The following is a 19,836-nucleotide window of genomic DNA, read 5'->3' as shown; positions in this document are numbered from 1 at the left end:
CGACGCCGTGCCTGACTTCGCAGCAACTGCGGAACCCATCCTCCCCCTACCTCTCTCTTTGGGGCGAGTCGATTTTTATGGGGCTCCGGCCCGACGGAACGAGGTTTACACGAAAGTAACACGCGCCGCCCGCCGCCCGACCGCGCCGCGATAAATAAACACGTGTTTCTTGATGGCTGTTTGCTTTTCCAAGAGGGGCTAGGTTGGGAACGAGGCGCCGCGGGTTCATCCTCGAGGTGTCTAAATCGCGCGAGAAAATAAACAGGGACGATTTACAGACCGGCCAGCGATTTCATTAGCCTCGGGAAACTTTCGGCTCGCGAACGGCGGTGTCGACAGGTCAGAACCAACCCCCTTTGCCGAAGAAGACCTTTCAGCCTCGGGTTTACCGAACGCGTCGAAATGACGGATCCCTAATTTTTCCTTTAACCGGTTAGCGTATGACGTGTATACACGCCACAAGGAAATGGCAATTTTACGTCTTATAATAAAAGTAAATTTCGCACGGTTTAGGATAATTTTAGAACAATTGACAAAACGATTGTACAAAGTATGATCGATAAGTGGCGTAACAAAATTTATCTTCTAAATATATCGACGCAGCTAACTGGTTAATTTTCGGTTATTCGAACTACAAAAATATCATAATAAAATCGTGGAAAATGTTACAACAACGTTCGTTCGTAATAACTCATTGTTACGTTTATAAAACTGATACGAAACAGCCTCGCGTTTAATGCGTTCGAATCCAATATTAACACGAAAGCCCGAAGCTTCGCGAAGACTTTTTTTTAATTGATAAACGTTCGACTCGAAATGCCTGGTGTAATAAAAACTTGCGACGAAACAACGTACACGCCAGTCGCTTTTTAAATATCGGCACTTCTGAAGTGACGTTAATTGAAATATTGTTTCAAATAATACCGCTCTGTTATTTTATAATTATTCCCCCAATGCCGTCCCTCCCGATCATATTTTATAAAGCAGTAAAGTTCGAAATATTATTTCGCCGGACGTGTTATTTTCATTCACGGTTCTACGAAATAATTATTCCGGATAATGAGAAATTTTTTCTTGGAAAGAACACCGTCCGGAGAGAAATCTCCGGTTTTTTCTCAGATTTTTCTCCGGTTGGAAATACGAAAACGACGAGATAAATTATTTCGAACCTGTTACTGTTTCTTTTTTTTTTATATGGTTTAGATTAATTAGTTTAGATTAATTGGTTTAGGCAATGCTCTTTCCGATTTTTGTTGGAAATAAAAAGTGTGCTGAGGAGGAACATTGTTCTGAGACAGTTAACTTCGAAGACGAGGATGAACACAGGAGAAGGGAGGAAGAATCGGACACTATACCTCCAAGAAGACCACCACTATACCTCTTATGAACATATATGCCTAAAATTGCTGCAACGAGAAGATTGCATCCCGAGTTTCGGCAAGAATTAAGAAAGCCACGTTTATTTAATTTTATTTACCTAAGAAAGCCATCTGCAGTGTTTAAGAAGATAATGCGATTGAATAAAAGCTCGATAAAGAATACAGACGCGGCAGAAATCGGCACTTCGGGACATCCTCTTTCAAACTGCGACAAGTATCTGTTGCGCGGTCGGACGCGCGTGAAATTCAACTCGCTCGCGGTATCTTCGTTGTAAAAGCGCGAGGATGTTCGCGCGGTCTATGCGAGTCGGACGCGTCGAAGCGATTTCGAACAATTTCGCGGCTGGTCCATCATGACCAGAGAGAGCGAGAGAGGAGAGGAGTGGACACGTGAAGCGTCGCGTCGGTGGTCGTTTAGCTCAGTCGTCGCGCGACGAAATGGAAGTGGTGTGCGCGCTGCGCTCGGCTCGGCTCGGCTCCGCTCGGAAAATCGGGGCCAGCGCGTCACGTTTATTTTTATAAACATAGACTGACAACGGCGACGCACTCGTCTCGTGCATTTTCATTTTAATTGCTTCAAGAGCTTTCCGGCTGTCGGAGCGCAGCGAACGTCAAAACCTTGCGCGTGTATCCGGCGCCGCGTGTGTGTCTGTATCTCTCGCGCGCTCTGCTTCTGTCACTGGTCTCTCCATTGGCACGAGAGCTGAAGAGAGCGAGAGAGAGAGAGAGAGAGAGGGGATGTTTCTCTACGTGTGCGGGTGTGCCTCGCACAGGTCGCGCAGAATTCGCGGGTTGCTGCACCGGCGTAAACGTGGCCTACGACGCGGAAACCGGCCCCGCTGTAAGGCCATCGACCGTGCGCGAGCGCGCACGCGGCCGAGAACTCGCGGCCAGCCATGTTTCCTCGAGGCTTCCGATTGCATCGCGTCGGCGGCCCCCCTCTTCCTCGAACCGCCGATCTACAGCCCCCGATACCGGCGAATGTGTGTCGAATTTTCTCCTTTTTTACCGCCGCCCTCTCCGCCCCCCGCGAGAGAGAGAGAGAGAGAGAGAGAGAGAGAGAGAGAGAGAGAGAGAGAGAACTCGGCGACCGATCGAACGCGCGCGGTCCGGCCGTCGCGATCCTCGAGCGCACACGCGCGGTAACAAAGCGCGATCAGACAAATCCCATCTTCGCGATTTTCATCGTCGAATCACTGCCCCAGATTCAAACCCCCGCGTAATTAGAACAAAGCTCGGCCTACTCGGTAACACTGTGTTTTACATATCTTTTATATTTCATATTTTGATAGCTGAATCGCGATACCGAAAAACACCGTGAGCAATGCATGCTATCTAAGCAATAAAACCAGCTGTTTCGCCTCGTAATTTCGATAAGTTGCAAACGTTGTAATACATCGTTGAAGTGTTCACAATTTTATATTTCAGCTGGTTAGTTTTCTCATAGTTGCATCAAATACGCGGTCTACTTGCTACGGACGTTTTAACGCCCGTGCTCGTTTTATCGATCATTCGCTGAATCATAGTAATAGGACGCGGTGTACTATAACATCTAGTCGTTAGCTTTTTTCGAAACCGACTCTATGGATATCTGGAAAAACGAACCGCTCTTGTTAGCAATGGTAGACCGCGGATTTCGTGAATTCGTGTAAAAAATGGCTGAGTGAAAATATGAATATTATTAATTTTTTATTCCTGGACCATGATCACGCATGGTCCAACCTGTTGGCTGCGTACGACGCGTGTACACGTCATGAGGAAACGGCAATTTTACATCTTATCACATTGTTGACCGGCAATTTTACGCTGAATCAATCTCATGTCACCGGCTATTATTAGTTTGGGAATGCAAAGACGTCATACGACGTTCCCGGTCAACAATCTGTTATAATAAATATACTTCTCCTACAGTTTATGTGTAAGTGCTTACAGTAACATATTCGTAGATTTGGATTTGGGACGATTCTAGAACAATTACCAAGAAAACAACGTCAAGTGTAATTGATAAACCGCATAACAAGAATTTATCTTCTAAATATAGCTGATAAATACGCAGCTAAGTGGTTAAGGGGTTGCGAGGGTGAGTTCAAAGTACACCGCTCCCGTCGCGGAACCGGTTCAATGTAAATGAAATATCAGCGGGTTTTTAGAAATTCAATGGACGTCCCACTACTTATGGGCTGAGACCCGGCGCACGTGTGCGTCGAGGGTGGTCGAGGGGGTGGCCGATGGGGTTGGCGCTTGTAAATACGCTCGATACCGATAAATCGGCGGACGAGGATCCATAAATAGCGATACGTGCGTTGTACCCTCGCGATACATCGCGTACGCTTCGGTCGAGCCTATGGCAAGAGAGAGAGAAAGAGAGAGAGAAAGAGAAAGAGAGAGGGAGAGAGAGAGTCGTCTCGCGGAAAGGCGGCGGAGGCAGCGAGTTGGCAGTCGGCCAGCGGATATTTTCGTAGTGTTGGCCCAGTGCATGCGCCCTGTGCCCCCCGGTCTCCACCCCCGGTAACCCCCATCGCGTCGTCTCGGCACGGGCTGCTTAAATCACTGGGAATGTACGCCCGCTAGATTCCGGCACGGCGAACCTGCCCGGCTCGAGACCGTCCGCGAGCGTTCCTCTTCCGAGCCTCCGCCGCCGCCACCCCCCGTCCCTTGTAATAAGACTCGAGGAACGCCTACGAAGAAAGATAGCGAGATCGGCTACCTAATCGCTGGCAGTTTGGCGCCGGCTTGCGATCCAGGTGTACCGGGAATTTTAATCAGCGAGGTTGATCGACAAGCTACCTCTTTGATAGACTCTCTGACTCTCCTTCGTCGCAGACGTATAATCTCGGGGATGTTCTACTCGTTGCTGATTTGGCGACGCGTATAGTATTCGACAGGTGGTATTAGATTTTTTATATAAATATAGTTACATTATATTTCAGGCTTTTTTCTGGAATTTTTGAGACAATGCCTCTTTTAGCTCTCGATTGGGTGTCTGGAAAATTTAATTTCGTGGATTTTTAGTGGGAATATATTCTTAGTAGATTTTTATACCCTTGCACTATGATTCCTTTCATGCTGTGTGATTAACAATTATTTCTTCTTAATACTTTTTTTTAAATAGGACTAGACAATTCCTATTACTTCTATTGTCCTCATTTACTTTCCATTCTTTGCTTTGACAACAGAAGACTTAAATTTGGTTTCGATTTGAAATAAATTAATAATATTCATATTTAGTAATCGTATTTTTCAACCCCTTGGTGTACTTTGACAAGTAAAGTTAATTCTACACCCTTATATCCGAATAAATTAAATTTGAATCTGTACTATTAGAAATGATTGCAATCGAAAACTATCCAATCACTATAACCGCGAAGGAAGCAACGCGGTACGTAAAAATTGGGGTTCGGAGAGGGTTTCATTTAACAGCCGAATCTCGACTAACCCGTCGACGGCACCACACACAGAGAGAGAGAGCCGGCTCTCTATTAGGGAGAGAGAATTATGATTGGAGGCTTTGTCGGGCGATGTTGTCTTTTTCATGCGCCGTCAAACTGCAGACGTGGATCTATAGGATTTGATAGGTAGCCTAGTGATCAGACTACCTGGCCGGATCTAGGGCAGATTCTAGTCGCAGTCGCAGCCATTGCTGGAGCCTGCATATGACCTATTCCCTTTGTTATGACATAATCGCTACTGCATATTGAATTCAGTCAAGTTTGAGGATAGAGTACACCGGAGTACTCTTGTCGAAGAACTTTAACAGTTTGAAGTTGAACTTTAACAGTCCGAGCTTTGTAATTTTGTTATAGCAAGAAGCGTCGGTATGCACTGGTTAGTGTAAACTTCGCGATAGAGACAGTCGAACTGGTGGTAGAGCTGGCGGACTAGCCACAGAATTATCAGGCTGGTAGCAGAGAGATGGCAGAGGCTAAGAATACAGTCGAGGAAGATCTTCGGAGGAGAACAAGACATCGGGTTGAATTCTGCTGATTTCGCAGCGATGCTACCCAGGTCGCGGCCAAATTGGTTCCCGTAACCAGAGCTCGAATTGTTTCGAAGAAGTATTTATCTAACACAATCCTCCAAATAGCTTCTTTTTCATCGAACATTTTTATAAAGATCCCGAAAAAATTTATATGTCAGAATTAAATTCTCATTGGTAGAATCCACGTGTGTAGAGGACTTTTAGCCCGTTTATTAATGCACGACGACGATAATAATTTTGCAGACAATTTTAATATACTTCCAATTATTCCCAACAATTTTAATATACATTTACACGGCCGCAGAGTGAAATACAGAGTACCGGTGGGGTGGCCCGGCAATTCCAGGTGGCAGTTCAAGGGTTAATGGATCGTTCCGCGGTAGAAATGATTCGAAACGCGTACACACACACCGACGAGAGAACGGTCCCTCAAAAGAGGGTAGAGCGTGTCCCGAGTTCCACGTCAATCAGAAAATTCGCGAAACAAAGGTCCGCTGTCCGGGAAGTTGACGAGCGCGGGATGGCCTCGGAACGAAATCAAACTTGTCCCCTCCCCCACCCGGTTCTCCACAAAGGAATAATAATTGGGGCTCGGCGCAAAAGCGGCACGGATCGCCGATAAATCGGCGTATCGACTAAACCGGTAGCAAAAGTTAATCTAGACCGTATCGCGGGCTTCTTTCTGCGGAAAGGTCGCGGCGCGGAATATGGCCGGGGGCGCGGCGAGCGCGCCGTACGTCGACAAAGACCACACGTTCGTAGAACAGGGCATAGATGCAGGGGGGTGAAATGGTGTCGGGTTTCGAGAATCGAATCGCCGTAGACGATCGGCTGTCCCGCGCAGTACCCGATTGCCGAACGGGAGCCGGAACACGAGCGCCGCCTAAACGAGCTTCGACTCGCGGCGGGATCCGCGGTGAAACGGGCCGGCCGAGTCGGAGCACAGCAAACGAGCCGGAAATCGGGCAACGAGCACGGCCTCGCTAGAAGAACACGGGGGGATATACGCGTATACGAATCCAATTACGCGGGATGGAGACTTCGCGTACCCTCGGTCCAATTAACGGGAAAACTAATTTTCACGCGGCGAAATCCGCGCGCGCGAGCATGGACTTTTTTTCACCCCTTTGTCCCCGCACGCTCGCCGCGCCGGAACCACCCTCTCTCTCTCTCTCTCTCTCTGTCTGTCTTTTCCAGCCTGCCCCTCTTCGTGTCCCGCTCTCATTTACGTTACCGCGACCCGTGTGCGTGTGCCGGCGGAGGTCTCTTGATTCGGCGCGCGCCGCGGCTCTCGCTCGTTCCGCTGAATTTAATTTAGCACTTACAGTATTGCTCGGGGCACGGCTAACCGTTTAACCGCCTAACGCCTTCCTAGAGCAGCCCCGGGGCCGACGGCCTGGCGAATTTTCGTCGACGCGTGGATTCGACGCCTATTCCCGTTCCCTCTCTTTCTCGCTCGCCGCGTCGAGCGGCCTCGATTCGCGGCCGGCCGCGAGAGCCCGCGATTAAATCGAGTCGTCGAACCGCGCGCGGAGCGGACGCGAGGGCGTTCGACCGCGTCCTGCGATACCGGCCTCCGATATTTTTCGGACAATCGGCTCTTTCGCGACTCGGCCCCGCGACCCGCGGTCCAACCAACCATCTACTTTCTTTTTCATCGACGGCCTAAATTTTCACACGGTAGATTCATAAAATCTGGAACAAGTGATCGCAGCAGATAAATATAAATCCTGTTCCTCCAATTCAAATAATCATTTATTAACCCCTTGCACTACCATTCCTTTCACGCTGTGTTAATTAGCATTTATTCGTTCTTAATACTTTCTTCAGTAGGACTAGAGAATCCCCATTTCTAGTACTGTCTTCATTTACTTTCATTTCTGTACTTTGACCACAGAAGAATCAATTTTTATTTCAATTCTTTACTTCAATTCTTTTTGATCTTTACTAGATCATGCATGAAATCTTTATCATGAGTCTGACTCGTTATCACAGTGCAAGGGGTTAACTGCCATTGGTTTGCAAGTTGTCAATGCTTTCACGTCATCGGTTATCTTATCAGCAATGATTTTCTCCAAACGAAACGTCGTTTAGCAACCGTACAAAATGAAAATCCGCGGCAGAAAATTTCGACGATCGGCCGGCGAACGTCGACGAAAATAGTTGTTTCGTCGGAGCGCGGGCGCCGGTCCGCGTGCGCGACGAATAAATTCCGGTCGGACCCGATATCGTTTTCCCGGCCAGCCGCGGCGTCGATTTGCCTCGGGAGTTGGATTAACGGCGCGGCCGCCACTCGCCCGAACAGAAACTCTTTAAAATCGACCGGATGTTCTGGCCGCGCCGATGTGCACTCTCTTTCTCGCTTGATCACCGTCGGTTCTCCTCCTCTCCCCCCATCTCCACGCGATCTCGCTTTTCCTCGGTCGTCGATCGAACGACACGATGGCCTAGCTCTCTCTCTCTCTCTCTCTCTCTCTCTCGATTTTGTTCCCCGCCGTCAGAACTGCGAAGCAATCGCGGCCAAGTAAATGACGATCGTTCCGGGCATTGTTGCCCGGGAGAACGTGCTCGCGGCTTTCGGAAATCGAGCGCGGGGAACGCGGGGTGAGGGCGTGCGGGGGCAGGCCCGCACTGTTTGAACCAGTTTTTCCCTTTTCCTCCGTTCCCCGCTATTTTCCGTGTCTTCTTTTTCTCGCGCTCTCGTTAGGGGATTGTCGGCGATCTGACAATTGCTCGCGATCACAATGACACTCTGCGGCGCTCTTTTAGGGGGACGACGCCGCGACGCGGCCTGCCGAAAAAAACCCCGCCGGCTATTATCCTTGGAATTATTATTTTTCATTATTGTTCGCCGTTGTCGGCCCTTTATCGCCGGTTAATTGAAAGTAAACATTGTTCGCGCCTCCGGTAACGAGATCTCTTCCACGATCCCACCGTCATTTCTTTCAAGGACACACTGGTGCTGTACTCGCGTAGAAGAGACTACCTCCGAGCGTTCGCTAGAATAATAATGACAATGATAATAATGATTAATAATAATAATGATTAATAATAATTGTGAGGAGTGGCAGTTGATTCGCGACCGGTCGCCTCGGGGATTGCGAAACGGTTATCGCCGAAATCAGTGGCACAGTGATCGCAGAACACCCGTGGCGCCCTGCGTTTATAATAAATAAATAAATAATCCGCTCGAATTAATCCCATTAACTTCTTACTTATGCATTCCCACAGAACGCTATCGGGCCGTGATACGCATCAATTAATCCGCGTTCAATTAACCTGCATTCGGGTACGGGGCGCGTGAGATCGCCGCTGCGCCGAGAGAGCAGGCGTGCGCGGTTCCTCGCGAGGATTCTGTTCCGCGAGAGCAGAGGGCCGAGTCTCCCTCGAAACAGCGAAGCGCGAACACGGATTCGGTAACATTAGCGACGCGTCGTTTATCAGTCGGCAGCAGCCACGCGCGCGCGCGCTCGCGTACCGCTCATCCCCCCGTAATGCCCGTAATTCATTCCGCGGCCGGCGAAATCGACTCGGGTTTTCGAAATATCGCGTTACACAGGATCCACGGATCCTCTCTGACCGAAATCCAAGCGCGCGCGCCCCGTGCACGCCGACTCGTCGGCAATGAACCCCCGATCAACCACCCCTCGCTCTTTGCCCCGGCCATCCCCCCGCGACCAAGATTCTTCGGTTATTGCTGCAGGGGGAGGGAGGGTGGGGTGGCACAAGCGAGATGCCACGGCTTTCTAATTTCGGCGGGAGAGAATTTTCCGGGGAAAGTTCAGGCTGCGAGCGCGCCTGTCACCGGCGCCGTTAATTCCGGCGAAACTCTATCGCCGCTCTATAATCATGCCGGCGCCACCCTCGGCACCACCCAACCGTCTCCCCTCTGCTGCCCCGCAGACGCCGCGCCTCTGATTTATGGGTCCCATGGATTCCGACCGCGCCGACTTCTTCCGCGACGTTTTCGCCGACTTCGGGATTCGTCGGCGACGCCTTCGACCCTTGCGCCATTTCAGCGATCGTACCACGTTCACGATGGTTTTAACAATAGTGTCGCTTATTTTTCAGTGATGGTTGCTTGAAAATTGTACAAGCCACCGTGTCGTATAAGAAGTTTAATAGCGGCGGTTTGGCACTAAACCAGGCACAAAAATTAATTTTATTTCTACCAGAAGAAATGGCTATAATCAAAAATCATTTAATTGTTAACCCCTTGCACTACGACTCCTTTCGCACAGCGTTGATCAGCACTTATTTCTCCTGAATATTTTTAATAACAGCAGAAGACAATTTTTGTTGATTTTATTGTCTTTATACACTTTTGTTTCTAGACTTTGATTAGAGAAGAATTCAATTTTATTTCGATTTAGAAGATATTGATAATATTAATATTCTATGGAATATTGCGTGGAACTTCTATCACGAGTCTGACTCGTTATTATAGTGCAACGGGTTAATAGAGGATTAACACCTCTAGAGTAGAGGATTAACACCGTCGCCCGATGAAAACAATTATCGGTAAAAACGCCGGCCGACCGAAATCGTAGTCGATTAAAGAGGCGTCCCCTAAAGCGAAGTCAGGAATCGGCGAAACTCCGTCGGTGAAATCCATGGGAGAGCCTGTGATTTATAGGGCCCGTGAACTCTCGGCGAGCACCCTCGGCATCATCGCGGAAGATTTCGCAGCCGATGTAACACCGCCCGATGAAATTACCGGGCGCGCTCGTGCACTCGACTCCGCCGCGGAACGCGTTTTTCCCCCGGTATTCACCGTGGAAAATCGCCGACCCCGCACAGACCCCCAACCCCCTCTCGCCACCACCGCGCGCGCCCATCCCCCGTCTGTCGCCTCGACCTTCCGCCGCCCCGTAACCCCTTGAAAACGCATTAAACATCAGCGGATCTCGACCAGCCGGCCATGCTTTTAATCAGGCTAATGCGTAGCGTCGAGTTATCCCCGCGGTTCGTTTCGCTTCCGCGTGCCCTCCCCCGGCCGCTCCCCGCCGCGGCAGCAACCCTCTCAAGTATCGAGTAACGTGTGCACGAGCGAAAAGCCGAGCGACGTGGGTCGCCGCGCGCGTCGGTCAACGAGAAACACACCCTCTTCACCCCTCCGCGAGCCCTCCTCCCGCCGCCTGGAGAATTCGCTTTGAAGAACAGGATCTTCGCTTTGAACCGCGCGAGAGTTACCCCCCGCGTCGCCCCCCCACCTTCGGCTGCAAAAGCCAGAGTTCGCGCGCGAAACCGGCCCGGATCCTTTCCACGACCAACCCTCCTATCTCCTTCCGTTTGCTTTGTCAACTCTTGTTTAACCCCCGATTTTTCCGTTCGACGACCTCGCTCTCTCTCTCTCTCTCTCTCGGATAGACTCTTCTTAGCTCTCCCCCCCCTCCTCCGCGCGTTAGCGAACCGGCATTCGTTCGCAGCCGGATGCAAAATTTACAGGAATGTTGTAACTTTCTCGCGGATTTTCCGCGAGAAAGTTCGGTTAGTTGGAATTTTAAAACCGTGTTCGAATTAAAAGCATTTTCACCCTTTGAGCTCGGAGCCGTTTTCACCGTGAATATAAAACAATTTTTCCGGCGTTACAGCTGTTTCAGTTTACGTGACAAAGCGTGTTGTTCTTAATCTGTTAAGATGATCCGAATCCAGTTGCACTTTCCATTGTTCAGCGATGGAGGGAACTTTTTATTCCGCATGAAAATCCTCGTGCCAGCTGAAACATCGCGATTTAAAAACTGTTTTATTAAAGCCACGATATTAAATTATGAAAATGGGGTATCATTGTTCAGACTATGCTTCGTTTAAACGATAACGCTACCGTCGTCCAGAGTACACTCTATTTAAACAGTAACCTTTCTTTGGAACACAAGGTTCTTGTTCAGGCTCGTCCCTCATTTAATCTCCGCAGGAAACGAGAATACGCGGACGCCTTAATTGCTAAATAAACCGACCGCGCTTGATACTAACTATTTCTGCGATTAACTCGTTATTCGCGATTCTGGACTTACGCCACTTGCCAGCTAAGAGGAAGCTTTGAAAAACGCCCGGAGGTTGTTGCGGGGCACCTATGCAGCAAGTTGCGCACGGTAATTCGCGACGTCCCCTTCGGCGGCGTTAGCGAGCGAGCGTGGGGTAGCCGAGGCGGGGCGAGCAGCGCGAGCGGTGGCAGGCGAAGGAAGAATGGAATCGAAAGTTGGCCGGGAAAGAGTACGGCGGGGGGTGGCTGCCGGGACTCTCGGCTCGAGCACGCGGCGAGCCCCCGAGTAAATGAAAATTTATTCGCGGACGTTCCCGCGGACGGCATAAATTGCGCAAGTTCCCCGACGAATTAAGCGGAGCGCGCGGCGCGCGGACACAGTCTTCGGGTTCGCTGACTTCTTCTTCGGCGAAACGACCGCGCGCGCGCGCGCGAATTTTCCAGTGTCCCCGAAAACCGACTGCGGGAGCCATAGAAATCCCGTTATTTAGGTTACGAGGAAACCCGACTAGTACGGGGGAGGGAGGGATGATGCGCGGCCGGAACGAGCGACGATTCGCGAGCAAATCCGCTTTGGCTTGGAGCGCGAATTCCTGACGCGGCAGAGGGCGAGAGCGCGACGGTCGTCGGCGGCCGACTTCCGGCGACCGAATCTCGAGGAAGAGGCTCTCCGCTCCCGTTCCGCTCGGATCGGGCCGCAGCTTCCACACCGTAATCCCGGACCGATCCGGCCTCTTGCTCGTCCCTCTCTCCCTCCCCGTGCGGCTCGTAAACTCGGACCTTATTCGCGCGATTCTGGCCGAGGCCCAACACCCTCTCTCTCTCTCTCTCTCTCGCTTTCCCGGAATCCCTCTCTTATTTCACAAACGGTTGTCAATTAATTACCCCAAGTGCTCGCTTATACGTTTCACGATGACAAAATGCACCGCCGTTGCAGTTACACCTTTCAGTTCGACCGTGCGCAAATAATCAAGGATCGTCGAGAGCATGTTCTACAATTTCACGGCTAGCCGAAGGTACCCGCGCGATGAGCTTATTACGTAATTACATAAATATTCTCTCGCCAGAGATATGGTACTTAAATTATAGTATAGTTTTATAATTTAATTCTTTTTTAAAGGAGATACGAACAGCTAAGGGAGTATTATGTAATCCCTGAGGGATTAATGCTACTCGCCGTGCGTCTTCAAACATAAAATATCCCCCATTATGTCATCGCGCACTTAGTACTTTCTAAATTAATTCTACTCGCGCGTATTTGTGAACCCATTTCCGTAGACCGAAAAGGTATCCGCTCGGCCTTAACGCGTTGAGGGCCGCGTCGCCCAAATATGGGTGACACTAATTTCTGACCAATCTTGAGAATTTATTTTTATCGTAATATATTTGAACAAATTGAATTTGACTAGACTGTTTTCATTTGTGAGAGAAAGAGAGTTACAATGCTACCACGTAATAAATATTAACTTCCTAATTTCGCTTTAATTAATTAAATTGCTTTAGCTATATTTTATTTCACGCCGACTCGATTTAGGTTTTAGTGGTCGATTGTCGGCACTCGATGTGTTAAACAAATACCTGATACTTAATTTTCCATCTTCTCTGACCAACCTCGTCCAACCGCGCGCGTCTACCGATCCGAGAGGAACCGCTGTTTCCACGACCGCGATCATGCTCTCTCCCGGTGCAAGCGATTCGCGGAGCTCGTAAGACGCGTCTCGCCTAACCGCGACGAGATCGCGGAACAGGCGACGACACCGAGGAACCTGTTGAGTCGGATAGGCATCGCTCGCGCGAATATTTCGTGCTTGCCAAGAACAAGCGGTCGCGTCCGGATTCCGGGGATTTCGCGGGCTCGCGCGACGATAGAAAATTCACTCTTACTCCACCTCCCCCTGTCGAACACACGTTTAGGCTCGTCTTGCGCGTTTCGTTCGCGCGGATGGCGTTCAATTCGGCGTGCCGATGCGCGCGACGGCCGATGATAAAGTAATTTGTATCGCTTTGAAGTCGCGCGAGTCGACCCGGTTTATTCCAATTTAATCCTCGCGGAATCCTGTTTGTTTGGACGCTGCGGATACTCGAGCGGTATTCGATCCCCGGCCGTTCGTGCGTGGCCTCGACTCTTGCGTCCACCACACGGCGAAATGTTTAAAAAAAAAAAAAAAAAAACTGTTGTCCGAACCGGACAGAAGAGAGCCGCCGCGCGCGATGGAGTGTTTAATAAAAATCGAACTTGGTCACGAGTAATCCTCTAAGTCGTCCTAATTGGAAAACTTGGTTAATCCGGCCTGTGCACCGGTGAAGAAAACTCTCGACGATGCTGAATAAATTTAAATAATTACCCCCTAATAACCGTCCTCTTCTCTCTCTCTCTCTCTCTCTCGTCGTTTTTATTTTTTTCCTTTGCCTTCGCCCCGCGGGATTTAAAAGACTCTGTCCTTTGGCCGTAACTTTTCTTAATAAATAAACACCCTCTTGCTCCCGGCGAACTATCGCCGGCGAAATAATTCCTTCAAGCCGTTAAGAAATTCCGTGAAAGTGGAGCGGAAATAGAGGAATAATGATTCGCCTCCTGGATCCCACGGACCTCTTCTCCGAGGCCGGGCCGATGGCGCGGGGGCCTGCATTACACGCTCGCTGCCGGCCCCTCGCGTACGCGCGACGATCCGCGATCTCGCGCGAAGAAAGTCGAGTAAATTTAACACGCTTATCTGTGCCGGTCGTTACGAGATCCAAGCCCGATCCGTTATTAGGATTTCCGATTTAATTTATTTAATCAGGGGACAAAATTCGTCCATTAATAATGCAATGGAGGGAAGTCGTATTTTAGCTTTAAATATTAATATTATAATTAGTATTTAAATTTGCATGGAACAGAAGGTCCCGCTAATTTTCGGATTCAAAACGCGTACTAACGAAGCTTGAAATAGTCATTTTATATACATATATACATATATGTATATATATTAGCTGCAGGGGTTAACGAGCAATTTAAGCAAATTTCCCAGGTACCGTAAACGAGGAAGAAATCATTGCCCATCGAGAGACATTAAACGAAAGTCCGAGTACCATCGTCGAAACTGTTCTAACAATAAAAGTGCTCCCTCTCTACGATTCCGTTAGCGAACAGGTGTTCCTTTTTCCGCGGACATAGTTCTACAATTTCCGTAGAAGCGGCCGCTAACTATGCCACTCGGCTCGAAACTCGCACGAAAGACGTCGAAAGAACGTTTCTCGGAAACGAAACGCGAAGTCGAACAATCCAAAGTCGAATTCGGAGAATTCCTTCGAATTCTTCGGAGAATGGCGGGCGGTGAATAATCCGACGGAATATCGGCTCGGCGAATAATCCGAAGAAAAGTCGAAAGAAACAACAGGTAGATTTAGATCGACATTGGGTGGAGGAAGAGATGAAGCATAGAGGCTGAGACTCACCCACGGTTCCCAGCAGCGCGAGCAGACACCGCCAGGTCCTCATGGTTGCGCGTCTGGTATCGGGGTTCATGGTCGAATAGGGTGCTGCTGCTGAACGGTGGTAGACTGTTGGTCCACAGGAACACAAGGCACAAGTATCACTCAAGACTGTCACAATGTCCCGCGGGATGCGACCGGAAGACACACGAAGACCATGGTTCCTGGTTCACCAAACAAAAGTCGATGAGACGCCGAGGTTTCCTCTGTTTGCGAACTCGTTCGGCGCACTCGTCACCGTTCGGAGAGGCTGGATACACAGAGAGAGAGAGGAGATAGAGGAGAGATAGAGATAGAGAGAGAAAGAGATAGATAGAGAGAGAAAGAGAGAGAGAGAAGCGCGGGGTGGCTCACGTGTCGGCGTGCGGGCCGGCGGCGGAGCGCGGTCTCGATCCCTGGATCGGTCTGGATCGGTGGTTCGTCATCGCGCGCGCAAAGAGGAGAACCGCGGGAACGTCGGGTTCGAGCGGATCGGGCCGCTCGAGGGGATTGGTCGCGATTCGACTATGGCGACGTAGGACACGATCGTAAACGGGCCTCGCGAGCTGCCTGCGAGCGGATCGGTGCGGAACGGAGCGGAACGCGAGAGCCACGGAGCCTACCTGGCACCTTGATAGCCGGCGGTTAAGTGCGACCGCGGACCGTCCGACTCGCGTCTCGCTCGGTCGTTCCGAGAGAGAGCGAGAGAGGGAGAGTGATCACGCGCGCATGCCTCCGGCGAAACTTTCCTCGACGCGACGCGACGCGATGCAACGCGAATTCGACTCGGCCCGACCCGACCCGACGACTCTCTCGGACTCGCACAGCGGCCTCGTCGGCCCGCGCCGGCTCGTTTATTTCTCGCGCCAGGATGCCTCTTCCGAGAGAGCCGGCTTCTCGGCTCTCTTCCGCGCGTAAACTCTACCCTCTGAAAAGCCGCCCTTTCTCTGCCCTCCTCCTTTTTCGCCCGGCGGAAACGCGAGACGATTGATTGATCAAAAGATATCCGCCCTGCCTCCGGGAAAGCTTCCTGAAAACCACCACCACCCGCCCCGGGGGGGAGAAATCGCTGGAGGCTCGCGCCACCGTGGCCAGAGGGTGTTTAGTAAACTCCTTGACCCCGATAGAGCGACCCCTCTCAGGCTCAAACGGCGTCGATGCGTTTTCTTTTTATTGGAAAACTAATTGCACCCGCTGTCGCGTGGAAATGGCACCGGTCGATTCCTCGCGAGAACACCGCGACCCCCGGGGGCCTGTTACCTGCGAATATTTTGTTTCTTCGCTCGGACAGCCCTGCCGCCACCGCTGCTGTCGGTCGAAGGCCCCCCTGTCCGATTTATGGACTTCCGCGGATAATGGCATTGCCTCTAGCCTAGATGGAATTTAATAGCGGGGACACCGCGAGGAACGGAGACGAGCGTCTCTCGATTGGTCGCGAGGTCGGCTCGTCCCTGTCGTTGATTATATTTTAGGCTGACTAAAGTATTCGATCATCTGTCAGATTACCTGGCTACAGGATGCCAATAGGTTGTACAGCAGGTAGGAAGAACTTGCCGGAACGTCCTCTGATTAATCAAGAAGCCAGTTTCTTCTCCGATCCCGTCGATAATTATACTCCCGATTAGGCGGGTGTTATTTCATCGATCCTTCCTCGAGATGCCAATAAGTTCGGAACGTCTCCTGGAAAAATCAAAGCAACGTTAATATAAACAAAATAGTTTCTCCGCTGACCGCAAAGAGGCTAAATGATCGTTCACCCGCCGAGCCAGCGAACCCGAAATTTCCGATAGATCGCGGACCTCGAAATAATTACACCGGTCTTGTAACCCCGGAGAGAAAATTTCGTAGGAATGTTTCCCGATTATTTGGAGAGACTAGTTTCACTCCGGACACTAATCCTAATTAATCCGAGCCGAATATCCTGTCGTCCATAAAGTTCCAGCTAGCGAGAAAACGCCGATAGGTCGCAGACCCCGAGAGAACAGTCCCCTCGCCGCCGTTCGAAATGATAAAGACCCGGGTGTCCTAGAGTTCCGGCAGGCAGGCGAGAGAGGGAAGTAGAAGTGGCCCGTCGACGGTAAAAAGTCGACGACGAGTTAACTCGTCGGGGGTTTAACAGGCCGAGCAAACGATCCCCGGCGCGACTAACCCCGGCATAGCCGACCCTGAACACGTCCGCGGTAACTGGCTCGTCACCGGCCGAGAGAGCCGAGAGCGGCGAGTGCCCGGGCGGCCTCCGAAAATGGTTGGCGGTGCGGTGGCAAAGTAGCCATAGGGTACTAGTCCTCGCGATATGATGTCCGCGGGAAGCAGCAGGCACCACCGGGTTGAAACGTTGCCGCCCGGTGAATTACTGGCTCGCATTCCGATGGTGGGTGGATTCGTGGTCGCCGGTTTCGCCGCGTTCGCCGCGAGCACGTCACCGGCCGCGGACAGATGTACCCTCTGGCCGCGGGTCCAGGTTTCCATTGCGTTAACGCGGCCCCGGCCACGCGGTTTTACGAGCGGCTCTGTTCGGCCAGTAAATCCTGCCGCGAGTGGGATCCTCTTTATTCGCGTGAAATACTTCGTCGAAAAACCGGAACCGGCTGGCCGGAGAGAATGATAGACGGCCGGAGAGACAGAGAGAGCGTGTTTTGTGACCCGCGAGAGCCCGCTCGTCGAGAGTCGCAACAACCAGGCCTCGATCTCTCTCTCCCTCTCTCTCTGGTCCTCTCTCGAGAGAGCTCGTCTATCGTTTGAAACAGAGCTGTCACGTGCTGTGGACACGCTGCCCGCGTTTAGGCATGATTTCGTCTAGCTGCTCCCAGCGGCTTCTCCTCGAGCCAAATATGTCACAGGGGGCAGAAACGCGATCTAGAAGGAGGAGACAATTGTTTTAGTAGGCGGGTCCCATCTGGTCTCGATTACCATTGGCCGATTTTTTCATATAGGCAGATACGTTCTTCGAAAACGTAGCTATGAAAAACCGTGAGTTTTCATTCGAAGTTTTGATCATTAATAGAAGACTATATGTTTATTGGGTTAGGCAATTGGTTAGACGAAGTGGGCGTGGCTTCGCCGCTCTCGTTAAAAAAAAGCCGTTGTAACCTTCGATTCTGATCGAAATTAAGACAGAAAATGATTATAGCTTGTCTGAGATTCAGTACTCTAAGTGGGCCTCTTCGTTGCTCTTCCTAAAGCTAACGAACAGAACTTTGCGATTAACCCAGAACTTGTACATAAAATATATAGAAAACTGAGCTCCGCGTGTACTTTCTAGAGACGAAGACAATCTCTTCCCGATAGAATAGAGCGTGCTAATTAGACGCGGTTCGTTGCACCCGATAAACCCAATGCGCAGAGAAAGCTCGCGATCAACCGAGACCTCGTACCCTACGAAAATAATAGCTTCGGAAGACGGCTCTTTCTACGAGGCGAGAGTACATCGGGTAGGCGTTACCGAGTTGCTCTCGACAGAGTTAATCTATATCCTTTAGGATCGGAGTCTACTTCTCCCCCCGACCTCTGCGAATCGAGTTCTCCGGATGGCGATGTTACAAAGACCCTAAACCGATCCGAGGCAACACGCCACCCGCCGCCTGCCACGCCAGCCCGAGGAGAAAGAGAACGAAGTTCCCCGGGAAAAGGGATGATCTCGTTAAAAAATGCCACAAGTGCGCAAAAACCTCCATTTCAAAGAGACCCACGGAGAGACCGAGCAGTGCAGTTCGGTTTGGCGTAGACGCCGCGAAAGTGATTGCTACGGGGAATAAAATTCCGCTCCAATAGTTTACAAAAATTGGAGTTTGCGTTGACACTTTGCGGTCCGGCAAACAGGGGGAGGAGCTAAGGCGGCGGAGGAAAGAACGCTGGGAACGATGATGAGAGGTGGAGGAGAGAGGGCGAGGAGAGAGGACCGCGAGAGGACGAGCGAGGAGGATCGTTAAAGCGTTCAGACACGCGTTCTCGTAGACAAGCCGGAGGAACCTGAACGTGAACGTGAACGTGAACGGAACGGAACGGAACGGAGTATCGGTGGACGAGGGGCGAAGAGATAGAGATAGAGAGGAATGGCGTGGAGGATACGAAGTCAGTGGGAGAGCGAGAGGGAAATGGAGTGAGCGAGAGAGGGTCTACGGGAGAAGTTAACCAGGGAGACCGGAGAAACTCGCAGACTCCGCATCCGGCCGCTCGATGGTAGACCGTACAATTGTCTGGCATTGTGCTTGCAAATCAAGCGGCGGCCCGAATTTACATGAGATTTACGGCATTCCGTTTGCCGAGGCTCCGGGGCTGCCGCCTCGCCGCGCCGCGTCCTCGTCCTCCGTCCTTCTCCGTGTAACGTTCTCGGGTCCCGCCTCGTCCTCCGTCCGGCTTGGCGCGAACCTGCTGCCGAGACGTTCCGGCCCGAGACAAAAACCCCTTCGTCGTCGTGCCTTCTCTCTTCGGTCGGTTCTCTCCTCAGACCTTTAATAAATTCCGAATCGGTTAGATTTGGGCACCACACACACACTCGATTATTCGTTTACTTAAAGTCGCGTCCGCGGCCCGGCGCTCTCTTCTTTGAATATTTCCCGGGGCCCCCTAAATCCCCGGCGAAGGGCCGCAAGGACGGTCCGAAACGGGCGGGGGTTGGGACAAGTTTTACTTCCGAGAGAGTTACGCGAATATGCGACGCGCGGAACACGGCCCGAGACGCAGGCACGTACGCTCCATGGGACACGGGGGCCGCGCGCGTCGACTACCCCGCGGGAGATTCCCCGCTTCTTAATTACTTCCATCCATTAATTAAGGAGTCGACTCTTGCCCCCCGGCCGAAAGGTCGGGTCTCGCTCTAGCCGCGCCGCGCCGAACCGGCCCCCGGATTACGGAAGGGACACTACCGAGCGCGGCCTCCGATCCGCCGGAAGAGTGCCGATGCGATAAATCCTCGGGAACCCGCCCCGAACACCCCGCGCGCCTCACCCCCTTTCAAACCCGACCACGTCTTGAAAGGAATACAACCTGTGTACACACCACCACCACCCCACCCCCCATCCCTGTAAGTATCTTCTAGACAC

The 19,836-nt window shown here is 51.2% G+C and overlaps 1 protein-coding gene across 3 annotated transcripts in view; it reads right to left on the bottom strand.

Annotated features, from left to right (window-relative positions):
- Positions 1–19,727, bottom strand: part of Ed (hemicentin protein echinoid) — a 101,726-nt gene extending 81,999 nt beyond the window's left edge. Inside the window, exons 1-5 of one of the 3 annotated variants that reach the window (XM_078180244.1) lie at positions 19,306–19,727; positions 19,032–19,243; positions 16,552–17,650; positions 16,301–16,474; positions 14,780–15,065 (exon numbers count right to left, since the gene is read on the bottom strand). In XM_078180244.1, the coding sequence (XP_078036370.1) occupies positions 14,780–14,849 (70 nt within the window). In that variant the 5' untranslated portion in view covers positions 14,850–15,065; positions 16,301–16,474; positions 16,552–17,650; positions 19,032–19,243; positions 19,306–19,727. The remainder of the gene's footprint in view (positions 1–14,779; positions 15,066–16,300; positions 16,475–16,551; positions 17,651–19,031; positions 19,244–19,305) is intronic. The other 2 variants (XM_078180243.1, XM_078180246.1) reach the window with 2 other exon arrangements.
- Positions 19,728–19,836: the final 109 nt, after the last annotated feature.

Source organism: Augochlora pura, chromosome 5, assembly GCF_028453695.1.
Source record: "Augochlora pura isolate Apur16 chromosome 5, APUR_v2.2.1, whole genome shotgun sequence".
In the NCBI taxonomy this organism is placed as follows: Eukaryota; Metazoa; Arthropoda; class Insecta; order Hymenoptera; family Halictidae; genus Augochlora; species Augochlora pura.
This window is presented reverse-complemented; position numbering and strand designations above follow the sequence as displayed.